At 32.1% G+C, this 24,391-nt stretch overlaps 3 protein-coding genes across 3 annotated transcripts; all 3 read left to right on the top strand.

Annotated features, from left to right (window-relative positions):
• Nucleotides 1-2,077: 2,077 nt before the first annotated feature.
• LOC127276780 (uncharacterized) lies at nucleotides 2,078-3,708 on the top strand. The gene is made up of 3 exons (XM_051297426.1): nucleotides 2,078-2,179; nucleotides 2,490-2,657; nucleotides 2,800-3,708. Exons 1-3 carry the CDS (start codon nucleotides 2,078-2,080, stop codon nucleotides 3,706-3,708), a joined length of 1,179 nt encoding a protein of 392 aa, XP_051153383.1.
• A 400-nt stretch (nucleotides 3,709-4,108) lies between these two features.
• LOC127276779 (uncharacterized) lies at nucleotides 4,109-5,071 on the top strand. Its single transcript, XM_051297425.1, has 2 exons — nucleotides 4,109-4,518; nucleotides 4,615-5,071. The coding sequence occupies exons 1-2, from the start codon at nucleotides 4,109-4,111 to the stop codon at nucleotides 5,069-5,071; spliced, it is 867 nt and encodes a 288-aa protein (XP_051153382.1).
• Nucleotides 5,072-11,199: 6,128 nt separating this feature from the next.
• LOC127276778 (jerky protein homolog-like) lies at nucleotides 11,200-11,910 on the top strand. Its single transcript, XM_051297423.1, has 2 exons — nucleotides 11,200-11,488; nucleotides 11,597-11,910. The coding sequence occupies exons 1-2, from the start codon at nucleotides 11,200-11,202 to the stop codon at nucleotides 11,908-11,910; spliced, it is 603 nt and encodes a 200-aa protein (XP_051153380.1).
• The last annotated feature ends 12,481 nt before the right edge of the window (nucleotides 11,911-24,391 follow it).

Raw genomic sequence — 24,391 nt, 5'->3', positions numbered from 1 at the left:
GTCGTCTTGATTTGTTACTTCAACGCTGGAGTACGGCACAGAATTTAGATGTGAAAATTGTGACTACTGCTACTGCTGAGGAAAAATTAAAGTATGAATATTTTACAAAGTCTCACTTTTAAAAATTGAAGATGCGTTCTTAAAAGCTTTTGATTTTTTAAATGATCAACAACATTCATTGTCGGTATTAGATGCTTCCATCAAGAAGCCTTTAAATGAAACTCAGGTAAAATATGAATCGATGAATGTTAAACTTCCTCAAATAACGTTGCCAGAATTTTCGCGATTTATTCGAAGCATTAATTATAAAAAATGAAACTTTATCGAATATCTCTCGGTTGCATTACTTGAAAACTTCTGTTAAGGGGGAAGCTATTCAATTGCTAAAACATATTATGGTAACTGAAACTAATTTTACTGTGGCATGGGATTTACTCAAGTCTCGTTACGACAATGAACGCGCAATAATTACAGCGCATCTTCAATCATTTATGAATATTTCAAAAGTTAGTAATAATTTGCCCGACGAATTAAAATCACTTATAGATACAACGAATGAGGCTCTTTTAGCAATTAAAAATTTGAAACGTCCGGTTGATGAATGGAGTGATCTTTAGTTTTCATAATTACTCAAAAATTGGACACTTCGACACTTAAGGACTGGGAGGTGAAGTTGGGTTCCTCTAATTCATATCCGAAATTTGAAACGCTTATGGAATTTTTACTTACTCACGTTAGAGCTTTAGATGCTATACAATGTGCAAAAAATGCTAATTTTGATAAAAATAAAAATTTTAAACAAAGTGTAAAAAGCCATGTTTCTAACTCCGGCCTTAGGTGTCTTTTGTGTAAAGAAGCTCATCACTTGAGAAATTGTAATGAATTTAAAGAATTGCCTATTAAAAAAAGGAAGGAATTAGCTTTGCGACATCGTTGTTGTTTTAATTGTTTGTCTCTCGGTCATAATCCGCAGAAATGTTTTAGCAAGGTTAAATGTTCTAAATGTAATCGTAAACATCATACTTTATTACATTTCAATAACAGGGATGAGGTTCAAATTGAAAGCGTTTCAGTTTCAGCGACAGCTTGTCAAACTGCGATTATTCCGTCAACTTCTGGGGTGAGCCATGTTGAAAACGAAAATCAAAGCGTAAGTGTTCTTAACGTAAAGGTCGGAGATACTAATACAGCAATTAATTTATTTAATACGAATTTTAATTTATCAGGAAGTACTCTCTTGGCGACGGCGTTAATAAAGGTTAAAACGGAGTGGGGACGAACTGCTGAATTTAGAGTTTTGATTGATCAAGGGTCAGAATGTTGTTTTGTATTAGAAAGAGCAGTTAGAATTTTGAGTCCTCGATATGATCATGTGAAAGCTCTTGTTTACGGGGTGGGAGGTCATAATGTTGGGGAGTCTAAAAAACTTGTTCACTTTGAATTTATTTCAAAGGAGGAGGGTTATCCAAACATTTCATTGAAGGCCTTAGTTTTGTTTAATTTAACCTCTTACAATCCACCGAAAAGACCTACATTTTGTGTCGAGAGCAGTTTGGAGGGTATTTTTCTGGCCGATCCAGAACCCTTTAGTAACACGCCAATTGATTTTATCTTAGGTGCTGATAAATTTGGAGATTGTTTATTGAACGGTATTAAGCGAAAAATAATGGGTTCTTTGACTGCTCAATCCACGATTTTTGGATGGATTCTTTCGGGTTCCCTTTCGGATCAATCGCGTGCAAATACTGAAACTCAATTGTGGCATCACAATATAACCACTTAAGTTCTGCAGAACGAATTGTCTCGCTTTTGGCAATTGGAAGAGGCGCCTTCGAGTACTTCGCTAACTGACGAAGAAATTCGGTGTAAAAATTATTTTGTTAAAACACATACTCGGTTACCTTCAGGTCAATACATGATTCGCTTACCCTTTAAAACCGATCCCCCTATTGCAATCGGTGATTCCTTTTATAGAGCAAAAACTATTCTTAATAAGGTGTGGCAGCGTTTGTCAAATAAACCATAAGTAAAGAAACAATATTCCGATTTTTTGTCTAAATATGAAGAATTGGGTCATATGAAGCGACTTTCGGTGGAAGAATATGAATCTTATTCTCAAGTGGTTTATTTGCCTCATCACCCAGTTATAAGAGAAAGCAGATTCACCACTAAACTACGTGTAGTTTTTAATGCTTCTAGCTTAACTTCGAATGGCTCCTCATTAAATTCCCATTTCTTGATAGGGACTAAGATATTGAACGATTTGATTTCAATTTTGATGCGTTGGAGGGAATATCGTTATGTTTTCATCGCCGATGCTGAAAAAATGTTTCGTCAGATCTTGGTAGACCCTAGGGATGTTAATTATCAAAGAATTCTTTGGTATTCTAAGGATGGAAAGTTGGAAATCTTCCAATTGTTAACTGTCACCTACGGCACAGCATGACGAATTTCTTCTTCCCTTTCTTGCTAATCGCGTTATAAAACAGTTAGTTATTGATGAGGGTGATAGATTTCCTTTGGCAAAATCGATTTTGGAAGAGGATGCGTATGTTGATGACTTTCTATTCGGGTCTGATGAATTGGAGGAAGCCGAACAAACTCAAATCCAGGTTGCGGAGTTGATGGAGTGTGGAGGTTTTCACTTACGTAAATGGGTATCGAATTCTGAGATCTTGTTAAAAAAATTGTCCGGAGGGAGAACATGAACGCGCGATTCAGATTACTTTAGACCAAGATGTGAAGCTGAAAGTACTGGGGCTCTTTTGGGACCCTGGTGAAGATAATTTCCAATTCAAGGTCTACAATGAGGACATTCCTGTCCCAACTAAACGAAAGGTTTTGTCTGTTATCTCGAAACTGTATGACCCATTTGGATCGTTGACTCCTGTCACGATTGTTGCTAAATTGATGATTCAGGAGCTATGGTTGCATAAGCTTGAGTGGGACGATTCATTACCGGTCGATTTATTAAAAACTTGGAATGATTATTATCACTCTTTGATCGAATTGGAAAAACTTAAGATTTCTCGTTGGACCGAAAAAACAAAATCGGATGTTACTTATGAACCACATGGTTTTGCAGACGCCTCCTCAAAAGCTTATGCAGCTAATGTTTATATTCGTATTGTTGATGAGGATGGCAATGTTAAAATCACTTTGATTATGGCTAAATCTAAAGTAGCCCCCTTAACTCCGGTTAGTATTCCAAGATTGGAATTGTGTGCAGTGGTCCTATTGGCGAAGATTATGGGCTATATAGTTTCTACCTTGAATTATGAGGATTGCAATTTATATTGTCACACTGATTCGACTGTAGTGCTGGCCTGGTTGAACAAACACCCCTCTAATTGGCGTACTTTTGTGGCCAATCGAGTTGCACAAGTTCACGAGTTGGTTCCCACTGCAAAGTGGCGCCATGTTCCTACAGCTGAAAATACTGCCGATTGTGCAAGTAGAGGGCTGTCTGCATTGGAATTGTTGAACTTCTCTCTTTTGTGGCAAGGCCCATCATGGCTAAAAAGGAACTCTGTTTCCTGGCCTGATACAATCGCTGTCGTTCCTGTTGATGTTGACCTAGAAATGCGTCAAGTTTCTAACCATGTCTCTAATTTTAGCTGCGACTTGCAAATTGCTGATCGTTTTTCCTCGTGGCCTAGACTTTTGAGAGTTACTGCCTATTGTATGCGTTTTGTTTCAAATCTCTGAAATTAAAAGGTTAATTAGAATCCTACTGTTGAATTGCAAAATTCTGGAAGAAATCTTTCTTCACGGGAAATCTTTCAAGCAAGAATACTGTGGATTCAAAAATTACAAAGGGGATATTTTCTGAATGAAATATGTGACCTACAAAATGGGGAAGAAACAGTATCCGCTAAATCGTCTCTTAAAGCACCTTTTTTAGATTCTCACGGAATTCTTCGTTTGGGAGGACGTTTACATAATGCCCCCATAAGTTACGATTGAAAGCACCCAATTATTTTGCCTCGTCATCATATCAGTGAAATAATAGCTTATCATGCACATTTTGAGAACATTGCATGGAGGTTTGCAATTATCCTTACACATTTTAAGACAAAATTTTTGGATAGTTGGAGTTAGATCCTTAATGAAGGGACTTATCGGAAAGTGTATTCGGTGTGTTAGAGAAAGGGCCGAAATTACACAACAATTGATGGGTAGTTTACCTGACTTTCGAGTTAACCCCTCTCGTCCATTTACTCATACGGGTATGGATTACGCGGGTCCATTTGATGTCCGTTTTGATTCATTTCTTTTTGAACTAGTCACTGATTACACCACTCCCACCTTCATGGCTGTCTTTTCTCGCTTTGTGAATCCAAGAGGTACACCCCCTCATGTGTATAGCGACAATCGGACTAATTTCGCGGGAGCCCGAAATGAATTGAAAAAGGTTGTCAAGGCCCTACATTCTGATGTCGAATTGAAAAATCACTTTGCGACCAGGGAAATTGATTGGCATTTCATGCCTCCTAATGCTCCACATTTTGGTAGGTTGTAGGAGGCGGGGGTGAAAAGTGTGAAATACCATCTGAAACGTATCGTGGGACTACTTAAATTTACATATTAAGAATTCAATACCTTGCTTACAAGAGTCGAGGCAACCCTCAATTCTCGCCCTATTGCTCCGCTCCATGATAATGTCGAGGACTTCTCATATCTGACACCCGGTCATTTTTTAATCGGTGCACCTATAATAGGATTGCCTGAAGTATCCCAAGAGTTTACTCCGATAAATCGCCTTACTCGATGGCAACAAGTTCAAAGAACCTCGGAAATTTTTTGGCGCAAATGGTACAGCGATTATTTACATGTGCTACAAAAAAGGTATAAATGGTTTTCCGTAAAACCGAACTTGAAAGTTGGAGATATGGTTTTCCTCAGAAATGAAAATCTTCCGCCTTGTAAATGGTTATTGGGAAGAGTAACTCAATGTTCAGTAGGCCGAGACAATTTGATTTGTGCTGTCAGGGTTCGTACCGCTAATTCGGAATTTGATCGTCCTCTTGCGAAATTATGTCTTTTACCAATTAATTCCAACGACAAATAAGTGTAAGAAATTTTAACTTGAACGAATTTATTTTACTCTTTGTTTTATATCCATTTAAATTTTGATTGTATATGATTGTTATAATAAATTAATTTGTCATGGCGGGCGGCTGAAGATCACATTTTAATTTAATTTTGATTTTGTGCAAAGACGCGAGACGGGCGGTATGTTGAGATAACGATCGAATATTAATTTAGGCGCCTGAAAGCAGGCTATTTTCTATTCATTTCTTATTAACAGGTGTGTATGTGTGTTATCTGTTTCCCCGAAAACTGCGAGCATTTCTCGGAATGACTTAGTGATTGTTAAATTGTACGCGAGGAAAGTCCGATCGTGTTTGTTAAAACCGTATTTAATTGTTAAACGTTTAAAAGCACTAAGAGTTACAGTTAATAGTGATCTCAGCCTTCCATTCAACCTAATTATTCTAAATTGAATAAATGTTAATTATTGGACATATTAATTATCTTGTGATTATTCTTACTCCATGATTTCTAGCTCCTCCTTTAATACGTAAATAAACATAAATAAATTAAAAATACTGTAATAAATTCAATAATAATAATAATAAATTTTACTCAATAAAATAATGAAAATAAATACTTACCAAAATCACAATATTATTGATGAAAAACAGTCTTTTTAATATATATCACTCATATATGTTTTCGGGTTTTTGACCGGGAATCCATATATTACCATTATTCAGTTTTAATAACATAGGCACGAATATATATTTTAGATATTTCATGTATCACCCTTAATTCAAATACTCATCGATTATAATAATAAAAAAACACAAAATTTATAAATAAACAAAAAAAACATTTTTTAAATATAAATAAATACAGAAATAACATAATAATAAGTAAAACAAGGAGGGGGTCCTTTATGTTTATTTCATAAACATTTTGCTTCCTCATTGTGTGAAGCAAAAAATTTGCTTCCTCGTGGAGGAAGCTATGAATTTCTCAAATTCGATTGATTGATTTAAAAAATTTTGAGTTGAAAACTGTTTTAAATTAATTAAATTTTTTGAAAAATTAAGAAAATTTTAATTAATTTTGGGTGTAACATATACTTTATATATATATATATATATACATATCGATTCGTTTCAATGCAAGGAATACAATTATTATATTTATTAACTTAAATTTTAAAAAAACACAAATTTTTTTATCCAAAATATGAATTTTCGATTTTTTAATTTTTATTAATTCTCAAATTTTAAATCAAATCTATACTTTATATATACCAACCAATTCGTTTCAATGCAGGGAATAAAATTATTTCATATATAAAAATGAATTTAAATAAACACAACATTTTTTAGTATAATGTGAATTTTTGATTTTTTAACATTCATTAATTCTTTAAATTTCGCTCAAATTTATACTTTATATATATATATCAATTGATTAATTTTGACGTAAGGACGACGATTATATTATATATTACCTTAAATTTTTCGATTTAAAAATTTTTTCAATTAAAAAAAACTTTTTGGAGAAAAGACGATATAATTTTTTTTGGGTATTTTTAAAAATCCTCTCGTCATTTTTGAGAGTTTAATTGGTTAAATAAGCCTACAAAATTTTATTCAAATCCATTAAATCCTGTTAAAGATATCGTGTTCTCAAAAACGATCCACACACACATACATCCGGACAATTGATGAGAATCTCATATAACATATTTCTATATAGAGGAAAATTTGTTTTAACCATTTTTAAAAATTTTATAAACGAAAGGACTACAAAGTGTTAAAATAATAGAAATGTGTTATAAATTGTTATTTGAATAATCAGGAAGATTAAAAACACATTTAAAAAAATTCAATATAACCGTGGAATATTTTCTCAATATAACTGGAATATTACCTCAATATAACCTGAATATCCCCTTAATGATACTGGAATATTCCCTCAATGTCACTGGAATATACCCTGAATGTCACTGTGGAATATTCACATGATGCGGACATTTTGATTTTCCTAGAAGATCATGAAAATATTCCACTGTGGTACTCAAGGGATATTCAGGGAATTTACCGTGCTGCTTGTGTATTAAATAAAATTACGATGTCTCTGCGTAAAATGTTTAGATATTAGTAACAAAGCTACATAATTATTATGTTTGGTTAAAATTAAACAAAAAATTAATGTAAAACTTCTCTTATCTAGTGTCACGTCACTGTAACATTTTTGTTAAAAATAAATAATAATAATTAATAATAATTAATTTGAATAAATAAAATAAATAAATATTTATGTAAAATTAATTTTTTTAAATAAATAAATATATTTGTAAATAAATAATTGTTTTTAAATAAACAAATATTTGTAAATAAACAAATATATTTATAAATAGATAATTATTTATAAATAAATAATTATTAATATTTGAAACTAATACTTGAAAAACAATTGTTACAAATATTAAATAAATAAATAATTATGTAATTAATATTAAAAATCGGACAAGTGCGAGTTACACTCGCATTAAAACCGAGGGTTCCGTACCCTTAAACCTAAAATTTGAGGGGTTTAAAGTTTGAAGGCCTAGATAGAAAACATAGACATATTCATAGACATAAACATAGAACATAATCTACGCATAAATTTGAAAATAATGTGAGCGCATAGATTTGAAAATAAATTAATAAAACTAAAAAATAATAAAAATATCAAAAAATAAAAAATGTCAAAAGATAATAAAAATAGTAAATGGTAAAAAATAGAAACTGGCAAATTATAAAGAATGGCAAAACACTACAAAAAAATATAGCAAGCACAATTGGAGTTGAAAAAAATCAAGAATTTGTCCCAAGAAAAGGAAGAAAATTTTATCTTTCTAGGTCAAAAATTGTAAAACTTAAGGAACAAGTCCACTTTTTAAAAAAATTGTATGTTTTGAAAAAACTCAATTAAAAAATTTTTTTGGTGAAAAATCATGATTTTTATCGAAAATTATCAGTTTTTCCTTGAAAACGCTATAATAATCAACTTCAATCGTTCTCGCTATATTTTTTGTAATCTACACGCAAAATTACGTAAAAGTGTATACACTGCGACCTGAGTTTAGAGGCCGGTTTAGTGGGTCGTTCGCTAAACTCAGTAATGAGATTTCCCGAAATCGGCGTCAGCAATCAGGGCCGTACGAACTACTTGAAATACGAAATCCTTAAACTCTTTTTTTGAAAATTCTTCATCTTATAATACATAATATTTTTATTGCAATAATTATTATAATTATATTTTAATTTTTAGATTTTATTATTATTTTATTAATACGTAAAAAAGTATAAATTTGGATTTCTTAGGATAAAATTTTCTTCTTTTTTTATTCGAAAAATCCATGATTTTTTCTAAAAATATGAGTTTTTCTTAAAAACAATATGATCATCAACTCCAATCGTGCTCGCTATATTTTTCCTGTAATCTACACGCAAAAATACGTAAGTATACCAAATATGAACTGTCTTGGTCAAATAGTGTGTGCGCTAGGTGGATTAAACGCTTTTTTTCAAAATTTTTGATTTTTCCTTGACAACGCTATGTAAATTGATCCGAATCATGTTCGCTATATTTTTCCTGTAATTTTCACGTAAAAATACATAAGTGTACCAAATTTGAGCTCTCTATGTAAAAAGATGTGGCAACCAGAGGGGGGGTACATAGTCATTTTCAGGGATTTTTCGTAAAAATTCATGGTTTTTCCTTGACAACGCTATGATAATCAATTCCTATGAAATTCGCTATATTTTTCCTGTAATCTACACGACAAAATACATATGTATACCAAATTTCAGCCCTCTAGATAAATTCGTGTTGCCGCTAGGGGGGGGGGGAAATGCCTTGCTTCACTAGTCTCATTAATAGGGTTCCCCCTTCGGGTACGGAACCCTAAAAATGATCAATATGTAAAATTATAATATTTCTTAAAGATGTTATGTTCTTCATATTTGGAGTTATGAAAGACGATATAAAAAGAAGGAAATCAACATACGGAAGCATCACTACTTATTGTTAGAAAAAAGCCATAAAACGAGTGTTAGATACAGTTTCCAAAATTATCATAGTTCTCAGTGGTTTCGTGCGGTAATAAATTTCTTTAACGACCAGAAGATTTAATCTTAGGAGGTCACTATCACATAAGAAGCTAACTGGAGATTCCTCAATTCACATCTAAAGGTAACCAAACAGTTTTTTGAGTTTATCTCAAAAATAAAAGCCAATCTGATAATTCTGAGTTCGGATTCAGCGTGAAAAAATACATGAAAATAGACTAGTGTAGTGTCTCGGCCAAACAGCTTTTTATTTTTTGTGTGCCTGTGTTATCAAGAATGTTTTATTTTTTTGTGTGAAATAAATAATTTTTATATTGCTTTTATTTAAACATTTATTTAATAAACCTTTCCCCAACTTAGTTAATTTAACTAAGTTAAATTAGGGAATTAGAATAGGGTATAATTGGAAATTGAAATTAGACAAAATTAATAATAATTTAAATTTTAAATAAATATGACATAACAAACAAATTGACAAAAATCAAAAATTCAAGTGAATTTATGTTATGGGAGTCATAAGCAATAAGAAAAAAATTTGTGATTACAACTTATGATTACAACATTAGGTACTAATGGTTTTATATAAATTGCATGTAAATTCTTGAAAGAATTTTCCGTGAATATATCATGCGTTCTATGCAGATAAATATAAAAAATGTTAACTCATGATTATTGTTACATACTAATTTTTAAAATTATTTCATTGAGCTCTTTTGTTCATTACAACTGTAATGAAATCTAATCTATTAATGCACAACGAATTTATTTTTAATTTAAATAGGGTCAGTTGGCGTAGATGGGGACAAAATCCATATTTTTCACAAATTACGTAAGTTTCTTTCTTTAAAAGGCAATATATGCGGGTTTATTTTTTTCAGTTGTTATATAGATTCCCAGGATTAATTTTATGCAGCAGAAAAAATTTAAATAAGCTTTAAACGCATGAAACTAAATGTCCCCATTTACCCTATTTAGAAAATTTCATGAAAATTTGGGGTAAATAGAGACAGCACAGTTTCAAAAAAAGATTTAGGAAAAAAGTTTCCTTAAGTATATTACTGTATTAAGGGATGAAAAAACTTAAAAAAAAATTTGTATTAGATATACCTAATGTAGTACCTAATTTAGTAATCATTAGTTATAATCATTTGTTAATTTTGTTAACTGTTAATTTGTTAATTAATGTGTTAATTTTCTAGGTAAAATCAAATTTTGCTCTCGAAGCAATCAGGATCGATATAATTAAGCCAGTTCACATTTTTGTGTTTTTCAGTTAATAAAATTTAGATAACTATTATTTTATGACAAAGGCTAAAAATTGACAAGTTGGATAAACAATAGCATAACAATCAAACAGGAAAAGAGATTGATCGATATCATTTTTTTTTCTTCTCCTTTCTTCAAATCTTTTAAATTTAAAACGGAAAATCTTAATTGAAGATGAAAACATTAAAGAAATCCTTTTGTCATTCTGCTATTAAAACAGAGAATAAAAATATCCTACATTCCAATTAAATATTCTTGATTTGAGGGAAAATGTTGAGAGGATATTAGAAGAGGAAATTTCCTCTAAATATAAAATTGTTTTTTTTCAGGTATACAAGGAATTTTTTTTAAGATATCAGAGTGGTTTCCAATGTATTTTTATGTGTAGAACGCGATCCCGGATTCCAAAATTGCGTATCACGTCTGGATTTTGAGTAAAGTGGGGGTAAAGTCTCCAAAAACCGTGTTTTTGAGGGTTTATTATTTTTGTTTTCCTTAACCTGATGTGACAGACAGAGGCGAATCCAGAAGCGAATTTAGGGGGGAGATTCGAAAATAGAGATATACAGTAGAATCCCGCTTATCCGACCTTCATTTATCCGAGCTTCCGGGTTATCCGAGGCACCTATTGCGCTCTGACCAATCCGTATTATCCGAGGTGCAGCTCGGATAATACGGAAAGTGCCGTGGCTTATGAATACATAAACTTGTTATAACACGATTTATGTGCTCTACGTTTGCGAGTTGAAAATTAAGTGTTGTCTTAAAAAATCAGTGTGGAAACATTAACATGTCGCAGAAAAGGAAGAAAGTGATAGTGAGTGTGGAGAAGAAATTGGAAGCGATAAGAAGATTAGATAAAGAGGAAATTATTCGGAAGGTTGCGGCCGATTATGGTGTTGGGAAAACCACCGTGGGCGATTGGCGTCGAAATCGATCAAAATTAGAACAATTCGGAATAATATTCGGTGACGCGATGACAAGTCGTAAAACGATGAAACCCGCAGAGTATGATAAAATTGACAAAAATTTATTTCTATGGTTTACTCAACAGAGAGAAAAAGGATTGCCAGTATCAGGTGAGTACGCTTCATAATCTTCAAATCAACATTTGTTGAATATCAAAAAATTTGAAGACTTATTCAAAATAGTTTTTTTCAAAATTTCTTTTCATTTTTCCTTTTCAGGAACCATTTTACAGGGAAAAGCAATGATGATTGCGAAACAGTTTCCCGAAGAAAGTGAGACTTTTACAGCAAGTGTTGGATGGCTGGATAGATGGAAGAAAAGGCACGGTATTCGTCAGTTAAATATCTGTGGTGAAAAAATGTCAGCTAATGAAGGTGAATTGAAAAAATTTAAGGAAGAATTCGAGAAGATTCTAGAGAAAGAAGGATACTCGCGAGATCAAATTTATAACTGCCTTCTACGACATTGGCTTCACGAGAAGAAGCGACGGCTCCAGGGTATAAAAAGAATAAAGAAAGAGTTATCCTTTTAGCATGCAGTAACGCGTCCGGAACTTACAAACTTCCACTAATGTGTATCGGGAAATCGGCTAAACCAAGAGCGATTAAACACATTAAACCTGAAGCCTTACCAGTGTACTATGCACATCAGAAGAGTGCTTGGATGAGTTGTGATCTCTTCAAAAAATAGTTTTTTAATCAATTTGTTCCTTTGGTTGAGAGATTTTTGAAAAAATGGACTTTCTAGAAGAGCGATTCTTTTACTCGACAACGCTCCCTCGCATCCAAACGAGTCAACTCTCAGAAGTGACAACATAATTGTTAAATTTTTTTAACCAAACGTGACTTCCATTGGATAACCAATGGATCAAGGCGTACTAGAGACGTTAAAACGTCATTACCGACGTTACTTACTTCAAGAAATTCTGAAGAAATGTACCGCCGGAAGTACCCTTAAAGAATGTTTGCTTGAAATAAATATGAAAAGTGTCATTTAGTGGTCAGCTCAAGCTTCGGATGCTGTCCGAAGTCTCACACTCGAGAGGTCATGGTCAAAAATCTTACCTCCTATAAATCAAAATAATGAAATTGTAGACGATGTAGATCTTCATAACATCATGGAGCAAATTCCTGGTTGCGAAAACGTCGAAAGAAACAATACTGAAGAGTGGATTCAAGGGGATGATTGTGAATTCTGAAGAAGAAATCGCAGTTGATATAGAAGATAGCGAAGTGGAAGAAACTCCACAAATCAACCACGCAGAAGGGCTAAATGCACTTGAATTGGCTCTTAAATATGTTGAGGAACAGCAGGAATGTGATTCAAGTGATATTTTATTGATAAAACGATGGCGAGATATTGCGGCTAAAAAACGAATGAGCAACTTAAAACAGTGTTCTATTACAGATTTTATCAAACCTTGTTAGTGACGATTCACATGTTATGTAGAAAAATACTTTGAACACCAAAGTTTAGTTTACGCTCATATTTTTACTTTAATTTTATCTTTTCTTTACTTTCTTTTTTATTTTTACCTACTTTTGTGTTCATATTTCATTCTCCCAATCAAAATACATAAAAAATTATTAAAATTTTCAAATTCTTTATTTCATCCGTGTTATCCGAGTTTTCGCTAATCCGAGGTGCCCCTTCCCCACATTACCTCGGATAAGCGGGATTCTACTGTAATATATATATGGGGTAAAATTCCTGTAGCGTACGAAGTGAAAAAAAAGTTGATCGGATCTGGCTGTAACTTGCACATTGTTTAGCCCTAGGAATGAGTACTTTAACCACGAAGTATTGTTAGGTTTTTTCAAAAACTGTAGGAGAGGAAGGAGGTTTTTTTAAATTTAAACAGTGAATATTTGAAGACTTCTAACTATTAACCCTTTACCGTTTATCTGTTACGAAATGTCGTTTACAGTCCTTTATGGGGTAACAGCCAATAGAAAAAGTGGATATGCTTGTGTTAGTAAATTACCTTCGTGTGAGAACGTGAGTACCTGAATTTGTTGACCGTACATAAATGAAAATGGAGCCTGATTATATAATTAAAAATAAATAATATTAAAAAAATCTTATTTTATAACTAAAAATATGAAGAAATTTTTCAAAAAATTCAAAATTTGACCCTTTTTTGAAGATCAAAAATTTTTTTGACTTTTTTTTTAAGTCCGGTCTTTTTTTTAAAATTCTCTAATCCAAAATAGTTCATATAGGGTTCGTTGGATGCGGGATTACGTCAGTTTTCAATAGGTAGCTGCAAAATTGCAATAACCATATACCATATATATACATAATTCTATTTATTATTTTTCCATACACTGAGAAATGTATGGTAAGATCTTGATGGTTAAAAGTATTAAGTAGATGTTATCCGGTACGATCATTATGCTACTCGGTACCATTAGAACAATACGTTTAAAGTTTTACTACTAATTAAAACAGATTTCTTGAAATATTTTATATTTTAAAGGACCTAGATAAGTGTTCCACATTTATTTTTTTATGCTGAACACGATTTTTATGGTTAAATAATTTTTTGAACTTCAGTGTTATTGTTATAAACAATTTGTTTTGCAAATTACACTTTTAGACTAATATGAGCAAGATAAAAAAAAACTTAGATTTAAGTCACTCCAAAAAGTTTATTGGGGTCATGACCCACACTTTTTACAAAATTTGAAATTTTTTTTATAAATATGGGTCTTAAAATATACGTTTAAAACTTTAATTTAAGCCTATATGTATTAAAGTTTCTAGCACGTCAGTGCACTGAAAAAACTTAGTCTCATTTTTGTTGCAACTCAAAATGAGCCAATGCTAAACGACATAGACAGTGGCGCCACCAACGTTACTCACTTTGAGATCAGGTTTTTTCTGAGTGTAAGGAGAAAAAAAACTGAAAACCCTCAAACACACAATTTTTGAGGTCTTTATCCTAAATTTTTTTCAAAAATTTTTTTGTCTTGCGTATACTAGTCTTCAGTGTTCGGTTTAAGGTTTAATTTAGGCCTATAAAAAAGTCTCTAGCATGTCAGGTTTAGGAGGAAGAAAATGCTGAAAATACTTACCTTAAAAACAAGGTTTTTGGAGTCTTTATACCCATTTCTTTCAAAATTTCAAAATCTTTTTTAATCTTGCAAATATGAGTCTTAAAGTGTACAATCTAAGCTTTAATTTAAGCCTATATAGAAGTGTTTAGCACGTTGGGTTAAGGAGAAAAAAATGAAAACCCTTAAAAACACGGTTTATCGAGACTTTACCCCTACTTTACTCAAAATCCTGACGTGATACGCAATTTTGGAACCCTGAATCGTGTTCACTACACAAAAATACATTGGAAACCACTCCGACATCAAAAAAAGTCATATTTTGTAGACCTGTGTTATTAATTACTGTTTTTATTTATTTCTTTTAATAATTATTTTATTTAAATAATTTTTTATTAATTAATAGAAAAAACCTTTGATTTTTGTAGAAAAATTAATAATTAATAAAAAAACGTTAATTTTTTAATTTCGACGTATGATAAATATAAATGAAGATTGTGAATATAGTTAAAACAGATAGAAATTTATTTTACAAACTTCAAACAGTATATTTTTACTTGTCATTTAGTACGGAATTTTTAAAATCCGCCATTTTGTGAAATTATTAAAAAATAATTCTTCTCCTTTGCATAATTAAAATAAAATTAATAATTAATAATTCTTTAACGTCCGAGAGACGATATTTAAAAGGGTAAGTAAAAACGATAACATTCGGACAAATGGATTTTAATTAAGTTTTCTCCAACGTTTCGAAATCACACCGATTTCCTCTTCAGGGAGTCTAGCAATATCGAATGTTATCGTTTTTACTTATCCTTTTGAAATAAAATTATTTATTAAAGTCTAAAATTTTCAAATTTGGATAAACGTCCTTTTTCTATAAAGATTTTCTGGAATTTATGTACAAATTTTATAGAATCATTCTAGTGAAATTTTTTGAGTGTTCACTAGAATTGAGTACCCGGATCAAATAACTCGACCGACGTTCGGACGCACGCTCTAATGGTAGTCGGGTAGCAGTGAGCCGCCCACAGGCTGTCACTGCTACTTTACTACCATTAGAGCGTGCGTCCGAGCGTCGGTCGAGTTATTTGAGAATTCCATACGATGTTTAAATTATATATTTGAAATTGTTGATAACATTACAATTAATTTATAAGGAGAAAAACGATTGAGAATAAACGGTCTTACCGTTTTAATCTATGCACGTGTGACGGGCAAGTTGCAGGGCACCAGGGAGAACCAATGTGCGCATGATCTATTGAGTTTTTACGAAACTGTTGTGAGAGGCACAGCAGTCCAAACTTGACGGTCCCGAGTGATAACACTCCAGTGTATCACTTACAGTGAAAAAGCACTAATAGACACCAAAAATTATTGAAAAGGCTAAGAGGTTAGACACACATTTATGTTGGATTATAACTTCTTACATCTACCCATGTCGTAATGCTGGGCAATGTTTTTTTTTGTCTCGCCATTATGTTTCGACCAGCTGATCTCACTATAGTTTTAAACCGGTATGAATTACACAGCCCCACAAAAAAAAGTGTCGTGCGTGGCAGACCAGACTAGTCATTTCCTATGTATTTTGACGCGCTGAAGACGAATCCGAAGTCCGTTTTGCTCCATCACGTCAGGATTTTTTTCTAACCTCCAAAAACCTGTCGGATTTTGAGAGGTAGGCTATTTTTTTTAGAAATTGATGGATTTACTTCAAAATTGGTATCTAGGGCTTTTTTGGGTCGCTGATGACGAATTTGAAGTTAGATTTTCAAAATTCAAAATGAAAATTCTTATATACATAAGTAAGGTATTCACGTCTTTTTATGGTAGCGCACTCTTTTGTCATCAAAGGATCTGTGTAATGGTTTTCTTTTCAAATTAGTGCCTCCAGGTACAATATCCCTTTTCAGCATCCAACAGTAGTCGGCCATCATATTTACATCCCATCTTCCTTGATAACGACGCTCAAATTCTTTCAGATCTTGATGGAATCGTTCTCCTTGTTCTTCACTGTAATCTCCCAAATTTTCAGGGAATTGATCCCGATGCGAGTCTAAGTAATGCAACTTTATGCTCATTAAGCATCCTAACTTACCAAAGTTTTTAATCATATCACTAACTATTTGCTCCCAATTTTCACTCTTGTGATTACCCAGAAAATTTTCGACAACTGCTTTGAAACTAAGCCATGCGCCTTTCTCCTTTTTTTTCATCTTGGTGATAAATTGCTCATCTTTTAACAATTTGCAAATACGTGGTCTGTCGAAAACCCCTTCTTTTAGTTTCGCATCAGAGATTTCTGGAAACTTTTGTTCCAGGTATTTGAAACAGTTTCCTTTTTTTTCTAAGGCTTTGACAAACTGTTTAATTGCTCCTAGTTTCGTGTGTAAGGGCGGAATTATCACCTTTGAAGGGTCGATTAGGTGATTTTCTATTATATTTTTTGAACCTGGTTCGAAAGAATTCCTTTTTGGACATTGTTTTTTAATGTAGTGATTTGCTCGATCTCTACTGTCCCACAAACACAGGAAACATGGTGTTTTTGTAAAACCTGATTGTTGTCCAAGTAATATGTTTAAAATCTTGAAATCTCCACAAATTTGCCAGTTGTGTTCTCGGTATGTAATTTTATCCAAATTTAGTTTCATATATTCATAGTTTTCTTTCATTTCTGTTGAATGCGCTATTGGAATTGGGGCCATATTGGTCATATTGGAGCCGCCATTTTAAATTTTGAAAATCTAACTTTAGATTCGTAATCAGCGACCCAAAAAACCCCTAGATACCAAGTTTGAAGTAAATACATCAATTTTTACAAAATTCGTCCACCATATTGGAGCCGCCATTTTGAATTTTGAAAATCTAACTTCAAATTCGTCATCAGCGACCTAAAAAACCCCTATATACCAAGTTTGAAGTAAATGCATCAATTTTTAAAAAAAATATCCTACCTCTCAAAATCCGACAGGTTTTCGGAGGTTAGAAAAAAATCCTGACGTGATGGAGCAAAATGGACTTCGGATTCGTGTTCAGCGCGTCAAAATATATAGGAAATGACTAGTCTGGTCTGCAGCGCACGACACTTTTTTTTGTGGGGCTGTGTTATCGTCTTCAAAAAATCAATTGTTTAATAAAGGTTAAGTGAAACTTCTAATAGTGGGGCGCATGAATATCCCATAAAAATCATTAGCTAGAGTTTTCATTTGACATAATCTCTGTTTAGACGAATTTTCACTTTCATAGAATCTCATTTTTTCGAATTTTTATTTACACGAATAGTTATTTGATAGAATTCTTAAAACAGCTAATTTTCATTTGACAGAAATTGCAAATGTCCAAATACAAATGTTTATGTAATAATTTTTCTAAATTTAAAGTTGGACAAAAAAATTTGGTAAAATAAAAATTAATTAAATAATAATTTGATACCTAAAAATGATGTTAAATAAAATTTCGTTTACGAAGAAAGTAACTCAAATGCTAATTTGAAAAATGAAAATTCGCCTTAAGGCAGTATTACAGTTTATACCGTCAAAAATAATTTTTTTTGCATTTTCCTGTTCCAAATTATCTTGGAAATATAATCCTAAAATATTAAATCAAAATTCAACGAAATAAGAAAGTTACAAAACAAAATGCAGCACAGTTTATTTATTCGCTCAGCGCCAGTTATGCGTTATTTATTTTAAAAAAATAAGTAGGGGACGGCTATCTGTCTTTAGTCACAAACGAATTAACCAATAATGATCATATATTGCGCTTAATGTGGAACCAATATGACAGTTTTCAGTTAGTAAAAACATTGAACTATTATACCACATTTTTTTTGTTTCATAAAAAAACTTTTTTCGGCGATTTTCTTCTAACTTTTCCATTTTGTTTAGAACGTGTTGTTTGTAAATAACAGCATTTTATAAAACATTTTTTGTTTTCCATCAGTGTCACTGACTATTCTAGCAGGTGAACATTTGTTTCATTGTTTCTTGAATCATACTTTTTATTTGTTATAGCTTTTTAGTGTCACTTCGTATGGGGAGGCAAGTTGGGATATGGAGTTTATTTAATAATATAATTTAAATCGTATCATTGTAAGTACAAGCGTCGAACATTTTTGTATAAATGTTTCATTTTTCTTTTAGAAAAGTAAAAGAATTAGAAAAGAAAGATAAGTAGAGAAATTAAAAGAGTAGAGAGCATAAAAAATGCGGTGGGAAAAAAATGGGTGTCAACTTAGCAGCAAAAATATTTTCTGTCCCTCAAATTACTTTGAAAAGAAAGGTGAAGATACAACCTTCACTTTCAAAGATTGCAAACAATAATAGGTTGATTCTTTTATAAGTCTTGCTTCTTAGTAGAATATCCCATCTTACCCGCAGGGGAGGGCATGATGGTCATATTTCACTTTTCTACGTTTTGTTAATTTTATATTCAATTATGTAACAAATGTTTCTAAGACTATGCCACGAAAGAATCATTCACAAAGATGATTATTGTAATAAATAATAAAATGTAGATATAATAATGTTAGTTTTATTGGGCTTCAAACGTTAACTATCCCATCTTACCCCTCGTTCCCCTATAACTTGTTTACTTAAAAATTTACAAAATTTTCTTATGCGCCATTCGAAAAAGCGGTTTTCGGCACATAAGAAATGGCTATTGCAGTATTTTTTTTACAGAGTTTAACCCTTTAATGGCCGAGTTATTCTAATATTAAATATGAAAAAAAATTTTTCAACATGTTACTACCCCAAAAAAATGATACTTAATCTAAGTGACAAATTAAATATTTTTTAGATCCTGTCTGCTTTATTATTATTTATAAATATTCTTCAGTTGTTTCAAAATTGAAAACAATGATAAATAACCCCTTGAAAACCACCCTTAAAGTCAAATAGCAACCCCTCTAACGAAAACAAAATTTTTAGATTCTAAGGGCTTCTAAATTATAAAAACAATATTTCTAAGTAACACAGATATGAATAATTTTGTAAAAATTTGTTTTTTTTTTCATTGATTCTATTCGTTTCAAAAATACGAAATATATTTCTATGATAACTAAGTAATGATAGTAAATGTAAACAATGTAATCCCCTGAAAAATAACCCTAAGGTAAAATAACCACCCTTCGATGATAAAAAATTTTTGAGAATTTTTAAAGCTTAAAACAAATTATGATTTTTTTAAGAAAATTTTTTTCCTTTCAACGAATATGATTAAAAGGAAATTAAAATAATGCAATACATTAAAATGAAAAATGCTTATTTTCTTTGGCATATGGATTAATATAAATTATTATAATGCCTGTGACAATTTTTCTTTCGTAGTATTTAAAAAATGTAACTTATAATCTTTAACTACTGTAAGTAGAAACTGCTTTAGTTCTTCATCATTCGTTAATATTGAATTATATTTAGAAATAAGCTTTCTACTTCTTTCGGCAGAATCATTCACTTTTTTAAGATTTTTTATAATTTCGCAACAATATTTATAGTTTCACTTTTCTGACCATGTTTCGGGCTCAGTTTGAAAAAAATCTGTACAAAAACTTAACTTTTCAAAAAACTTATTACTACGGAAACTTACGAAATTTTCAATATTTTATTTTTAATATCATTAAGGGGGCATTTGCAGTTGTAGCGCCAAAAAATAGACATTTTCATGAATTTTTTTTTGTAAACCATTAAGTGTTTTTAAAATATCGATTTATTAACTAAAAGTACATAATTTAAACTTCAATTTAAAAAAAAAGTTAAAAATATTTAATAGTTCCAAAGTTATGTCTCGTCAAAGTGACGTTCTTCTGAAAAACATGGTTTGCGGTGACCAACACTATGGAAATGTGGTTCGTCTGAATTCAAAAATTGAAACGGTTTTACATTTATTGAAAGATTATGTAGTCTTTAATCGAAGTATTTAAAAAAATATATTTGCCAAAATGGCGATCAGTCAAAGTTGAACGTTCGATTTTCTTCAAAAAAGCGGTCGTTTTTCAGCTGTAAAAAGAAAAGTTTTGCATAAAAAAATCAATCCTTCGATTAAAGACTAGATTATTATAAATTGAAAAAGTATGTTAAATTGGAGGACAATCGGTTTAGTAGTTTTTAAGTAAGAGTGGTCACCGACTTCGAAAATGAAGTTTTAAGAAAATCGTGTTTAAAGTTTTAACTTACATTTACGTGAAGATGAAATTTTTTTTTTGAATATCAGCAATTCCAAGGCCATATAAAAGTTCTTCAGCAGATGATGCTGCTTCCAAAATCCCAATTCAAATATAAAGGTATAAAGACCCACACGGCCGTTAGCCTATTCTCGACCGACCTGACGCGCCTCCCTTTCAGCCAGTGCATCTCAATCAATTTTCACCGGATCATTTTAAAATTATGTAGACACATTTCTGATAACATATACTCTAAGAAAATGCAAGAAAAAAAATCGATTTTTTGAAAGTTACAATTGCGAGTGCCCCCTTAATGTTACCTAGTAAATTTTTTTAATGCCATCTCTTTTGGCACCTTTTACTTGAAGACTCTAACATAGCTTTTTTACTCTCAACGGAAATATCATCATTAAATAATGATAAAGCAGCATTTTCTGGATTGAGGTATCACATTAATAAAACGGAGTTGGACAAGATTAAAAAGTATCCTAAAGACTATTTATGTCCCAATTGCAAAAAAACGCCGGTAGTGACACCTCTCAGAGACCTAATACATTGCCACAAACTGAGAAATCTGCATCGGTAATGTCGAATGCTGATGCTGTTGTCAACAATGAACTCATAAAGGCAATTACGGCTGCGGTTGAACAGGGGCAGAGTGCGACACTGTCTGAATTTAAAAATGAATTGACTGGTATAGTAAGAGATCTGGATACAAAACAAGAGAATTTTGTGTCCGAACTTCGTTCTAATGTTGCTGCCATGAAGGATGACATCGTTGATAATTCCAGGCGTATTGGCTTGCTAGAAGTCGAGTCTGCTTCACAGTCTACGGAATTAAATCACATTAAATCTGAAAATAATAAAATGCAAGCTAAAATCACCATTCTTGAACGCAGTTTAACCCTTTGAAGCACGAATTTTTGACATGCATGAATTTCAATTACTTAAACACATATAAGGGTTTTTGGGGTCGCTGATCACGAATCTGCTGTCAATTTTTCAAAATTCAAAATGGCGGATCCAATATGGCGGACTTTTTTTAAAAATCGTTCGTATTTGCTTGAAACTCTCTAACCGGGAGTTTTTGGGGTCACTGATTAAGAATCCGAGGTCAGTTTCTCAAAATTCAAAATGGCGGATCCAATATGGCGGACTTTTTTTTAAAAAATCGTTCGTATTTGCTTGAAATTCAATACTCGGGGGTTTTTAGGGTTGCTGATTACGAACCTGATGTCAGTTTTTCAAAAATCAAATTGGCGGATCCAATATGGCGGACTTTTTTTAAAAAAATCGTTCGGATTTGAATTTTCATTATCTCTTCATTGCCTCAAATGCTAATTGAACTAGCAAAGATGTCAATGTAAAAATATTTTGATGTGATGAAGATCACAGTGAGCACATTTATGACGTAGATAAATCTGATATGCTAAAGTGGACAGAAAGTCAATAAATGGTAACACAGAATATTTTAGTGTATTTTAGACAACAATGTCACTAATGAATCTATCATCGATCAAAGCAGAAGTGTGTTTGAGATAAGTATGAAACAGTTTCGTTGAAAAATCACCGACTGGCTGATTATTAGAACATTACCTATAGAGCTGGGTAACAATCTTTACAAGTAACTTTTATGAGACCCGAAAAGAAGAAACTGACACCAGATTCGTAATAAGCGACCCTAAAAACCCCAGAGTACTGAATTTCAAGCAAACTCAAGCAAGTTTTAAAAAATGGTCCGCCATATTGGATCCGCCATTATGAATTTTGAAAAACTAACATCAGATTCGTGATCAGCGACCCTAAAACCCCCCGAGTACTGAATTTTAAGCAAATTCAAGCATGTTTTAAAAAATGTGTATGCTATTTTAGATCCGCCATTTTTATTTTTGAAAAACTGACATCAGATTCGTAATCAGCAACCCCAAAAACCCCCGAGTAGAGAGTTTCAAGCAAATACGAACGATTTTTTAAAAAAAGTCCGCCATATTGGATCCGCCATTTTGAATTTTGAAAAACTGACCTCGGATTCGTAATCAGTGACCCCAAAAACCCCCAAGTATAGAGTTTCAAGCAAATACAAACGATTTTTTAAAAAAGTCCGCCATATTGGATCCGCCATTTTGAATTTTAAAAAACTGACCTCGGATTCGTAATCAGTGACCCTAAAAACCCCCAAGTAGAGAGTTTCAAGCAAATACGAACGATTTTTTAAAAAAAGTCCGCCATATTGGATCCGCCATTTTGAATTTTTAAAAACTGACAGCAGATTCGTAATCAGCGACCCCTAAAACCCCCGAGTACTGAATTATAAGCGCATCCAAGCAGGTTTTAACAAATTTTTTCGTCATATACTATAATCTAAGTAGGTGGTACACTGGTGTACCGCTGTGCTTCAATATTCAAGAACAAGCCACGCATTCCAATTGTCTGGAAATTCATAGACTCCCTGCAGTTAATGGCGAGGATTTACATCAAACAATGAACAAAATTGCGGAAAGTTTAAATATCAACATAGTGCAGGATGATATCGTCAACTTATATCGTATAAATAAACAATCAAACGCACCACCACAGTCGCCTCTTGCAATACTTTTTGTTACATTTGCTCGACAAGAATTGAGGAATAAGTTCATCGATCAAAGAAAAAAGGACAAAAACTATTCTACGATCAACATTGGATGGCCACCGAATCAAAAATCTATCATCTATTTTCGAGAAGCGCTTACTCCGTTGAATCGCAAAATTTATGGATCTCCTCTGGCTTTGAGAAGAGGAAATAAGATTAAATACCTATGGGTGTCCAATGGTAAGATCTTTTGTCGAAAGGATGATGGTGATGGCAGAATTCTACTGTCAAGTATTGAAGATGTAAACCTTTTAAATGCTTAACTTTTGTTATCAACATATATTCTTTTATATCTTGTTATTAATTGAAAGCAATCCAGTCTTAAATTTTTGCAAATTTCAAATTATACCAATGTTTGATGCATATTATTACTATTATTATAATTTTGAGATATATATAATATTTTTTATTATTTTCCTTTTACTTCAGTATTTTTTAAGCTCTTTTGCAGTAATGGTATTTATTAACGTCTATACGAATAAATTTTATGTATATTTTGATGGATTATGGAATTATGTGATCTATATTTTTTCTCATTGGAATTACCTTTTTTTGAAGATTTGTATAATGCAGCTTTTCAAACAATTTTTTAATTTATGAACGAAAATAAGAATATAAATATTTGCCATGTTAATGCACAATCTATTCGTGCACATTTTGTAGAGTTTCAGGATTTTTTTCAATAATCGTAGGTACCACATAATTGCCGTTTCGGAAACATGGCTAGCACCACATATATTATCAAGTTTAATTATCCTCAATGACTATAATGTTTTTAGAAATGATAGAGTTGGTCGTGGAGGTGGAGGAGTGTGCCTATATGTACACAAAAGTTTTAAATGTTCGTTGGTTTGTGCGAGTGGTGAGGGATCACATCCTACAGCCGAATTTTTATTTATTAAAGTACAAGCTAAAATTGATAGTGCGTTGATTGGGGTTGTATATAAACCACCAAATGCTTCTTTCGGTCATGATTTGGAAAACCAGATTTTTTCTTTCAAGCAATATATAAATAATACAATTATCATGGGTGATTTTAATTGCAACCTCAATCAGCCTTCCTCAACAACCAATTATATGACTTCCATGTTTTACTCCTCTGGTATGTGTGTTGTCCCTCATGACTCCACGCACCATTCGGGAAACTCTAGCACTAGGATTGATG

This window comes from Leptopilina boulardi, unplaced genomic scaffold, assembly GCF_019393585.1.
Source record: "Leptopilina boulardi isolate dan_hultmark-lab unplaced genomic scaffold, ZJU_Lbou_2.1 LbouV2_152, whole genome shotgun sequence".
NCBI classification, from domain to species: domain Eukaryota; kingdom Metazoa; phylum Arthropoda; class Insecta; order Hymenoptera; family Figitidae; genus Leptopilina; species Leptopilina boulardi.
Note: the sequence above shows the minus strand (reverse complement) of the source record. Positions and strands in the feature narration are given on the sequence as shown.

Bases quoted from the DNA above. Each gene is read 5' to 3' on its own strand.
- LOC127276779 (XM_051297425.1), top strand. From the start codon at position 4,109: ATGAAGGGACTTATCGGAAAGTGTATTCGGTGTGTTAGAGAAAGGGCC. The intron at 4,519-4,614 runs GTAGGAGGCGGG...CTTGCTTACAAG, and splicing joins GCTCCACATTTTGGTAGGTT to AGTCGAGGCAACCCTCAATT.
- LOC127276780 (XM_051297426.1), top strand. From the start codon at position 2,078: ATGAAGCGACTTTCGGTGGAAGAATATGAATCTTATTCTCAAGTGGTT. The intron at 2,180-2,489 runs GTAGTTTTTAAT...GTTATAAAACAG, and splicing joins GATTCACCACTAAACTACGT to TTAGTTATTGATGAGGGTGA. The intron at 2,658-2,799 runs GTATCGAATTCT...TTCCAATTCAAG, and splicing joins GTTTTCACTTACGTAAATGG to GTCTACAATGAGGACATTCC.
- LOC127276778 (XM_051297423.1), top strand. From the start codon at position 11,200: ATGTCGCAGAAAAGGAAGAAAGTGATAGTGAGTGTGGAGAAGAAATTG. The intron at 11,489-11,596 runs GTGAGTACGCTT...TTTCCTTTTCAG, and splicing joins AAAAGGATTGCCAGTATCAG to GAACCATTTTACAGGGAAAA.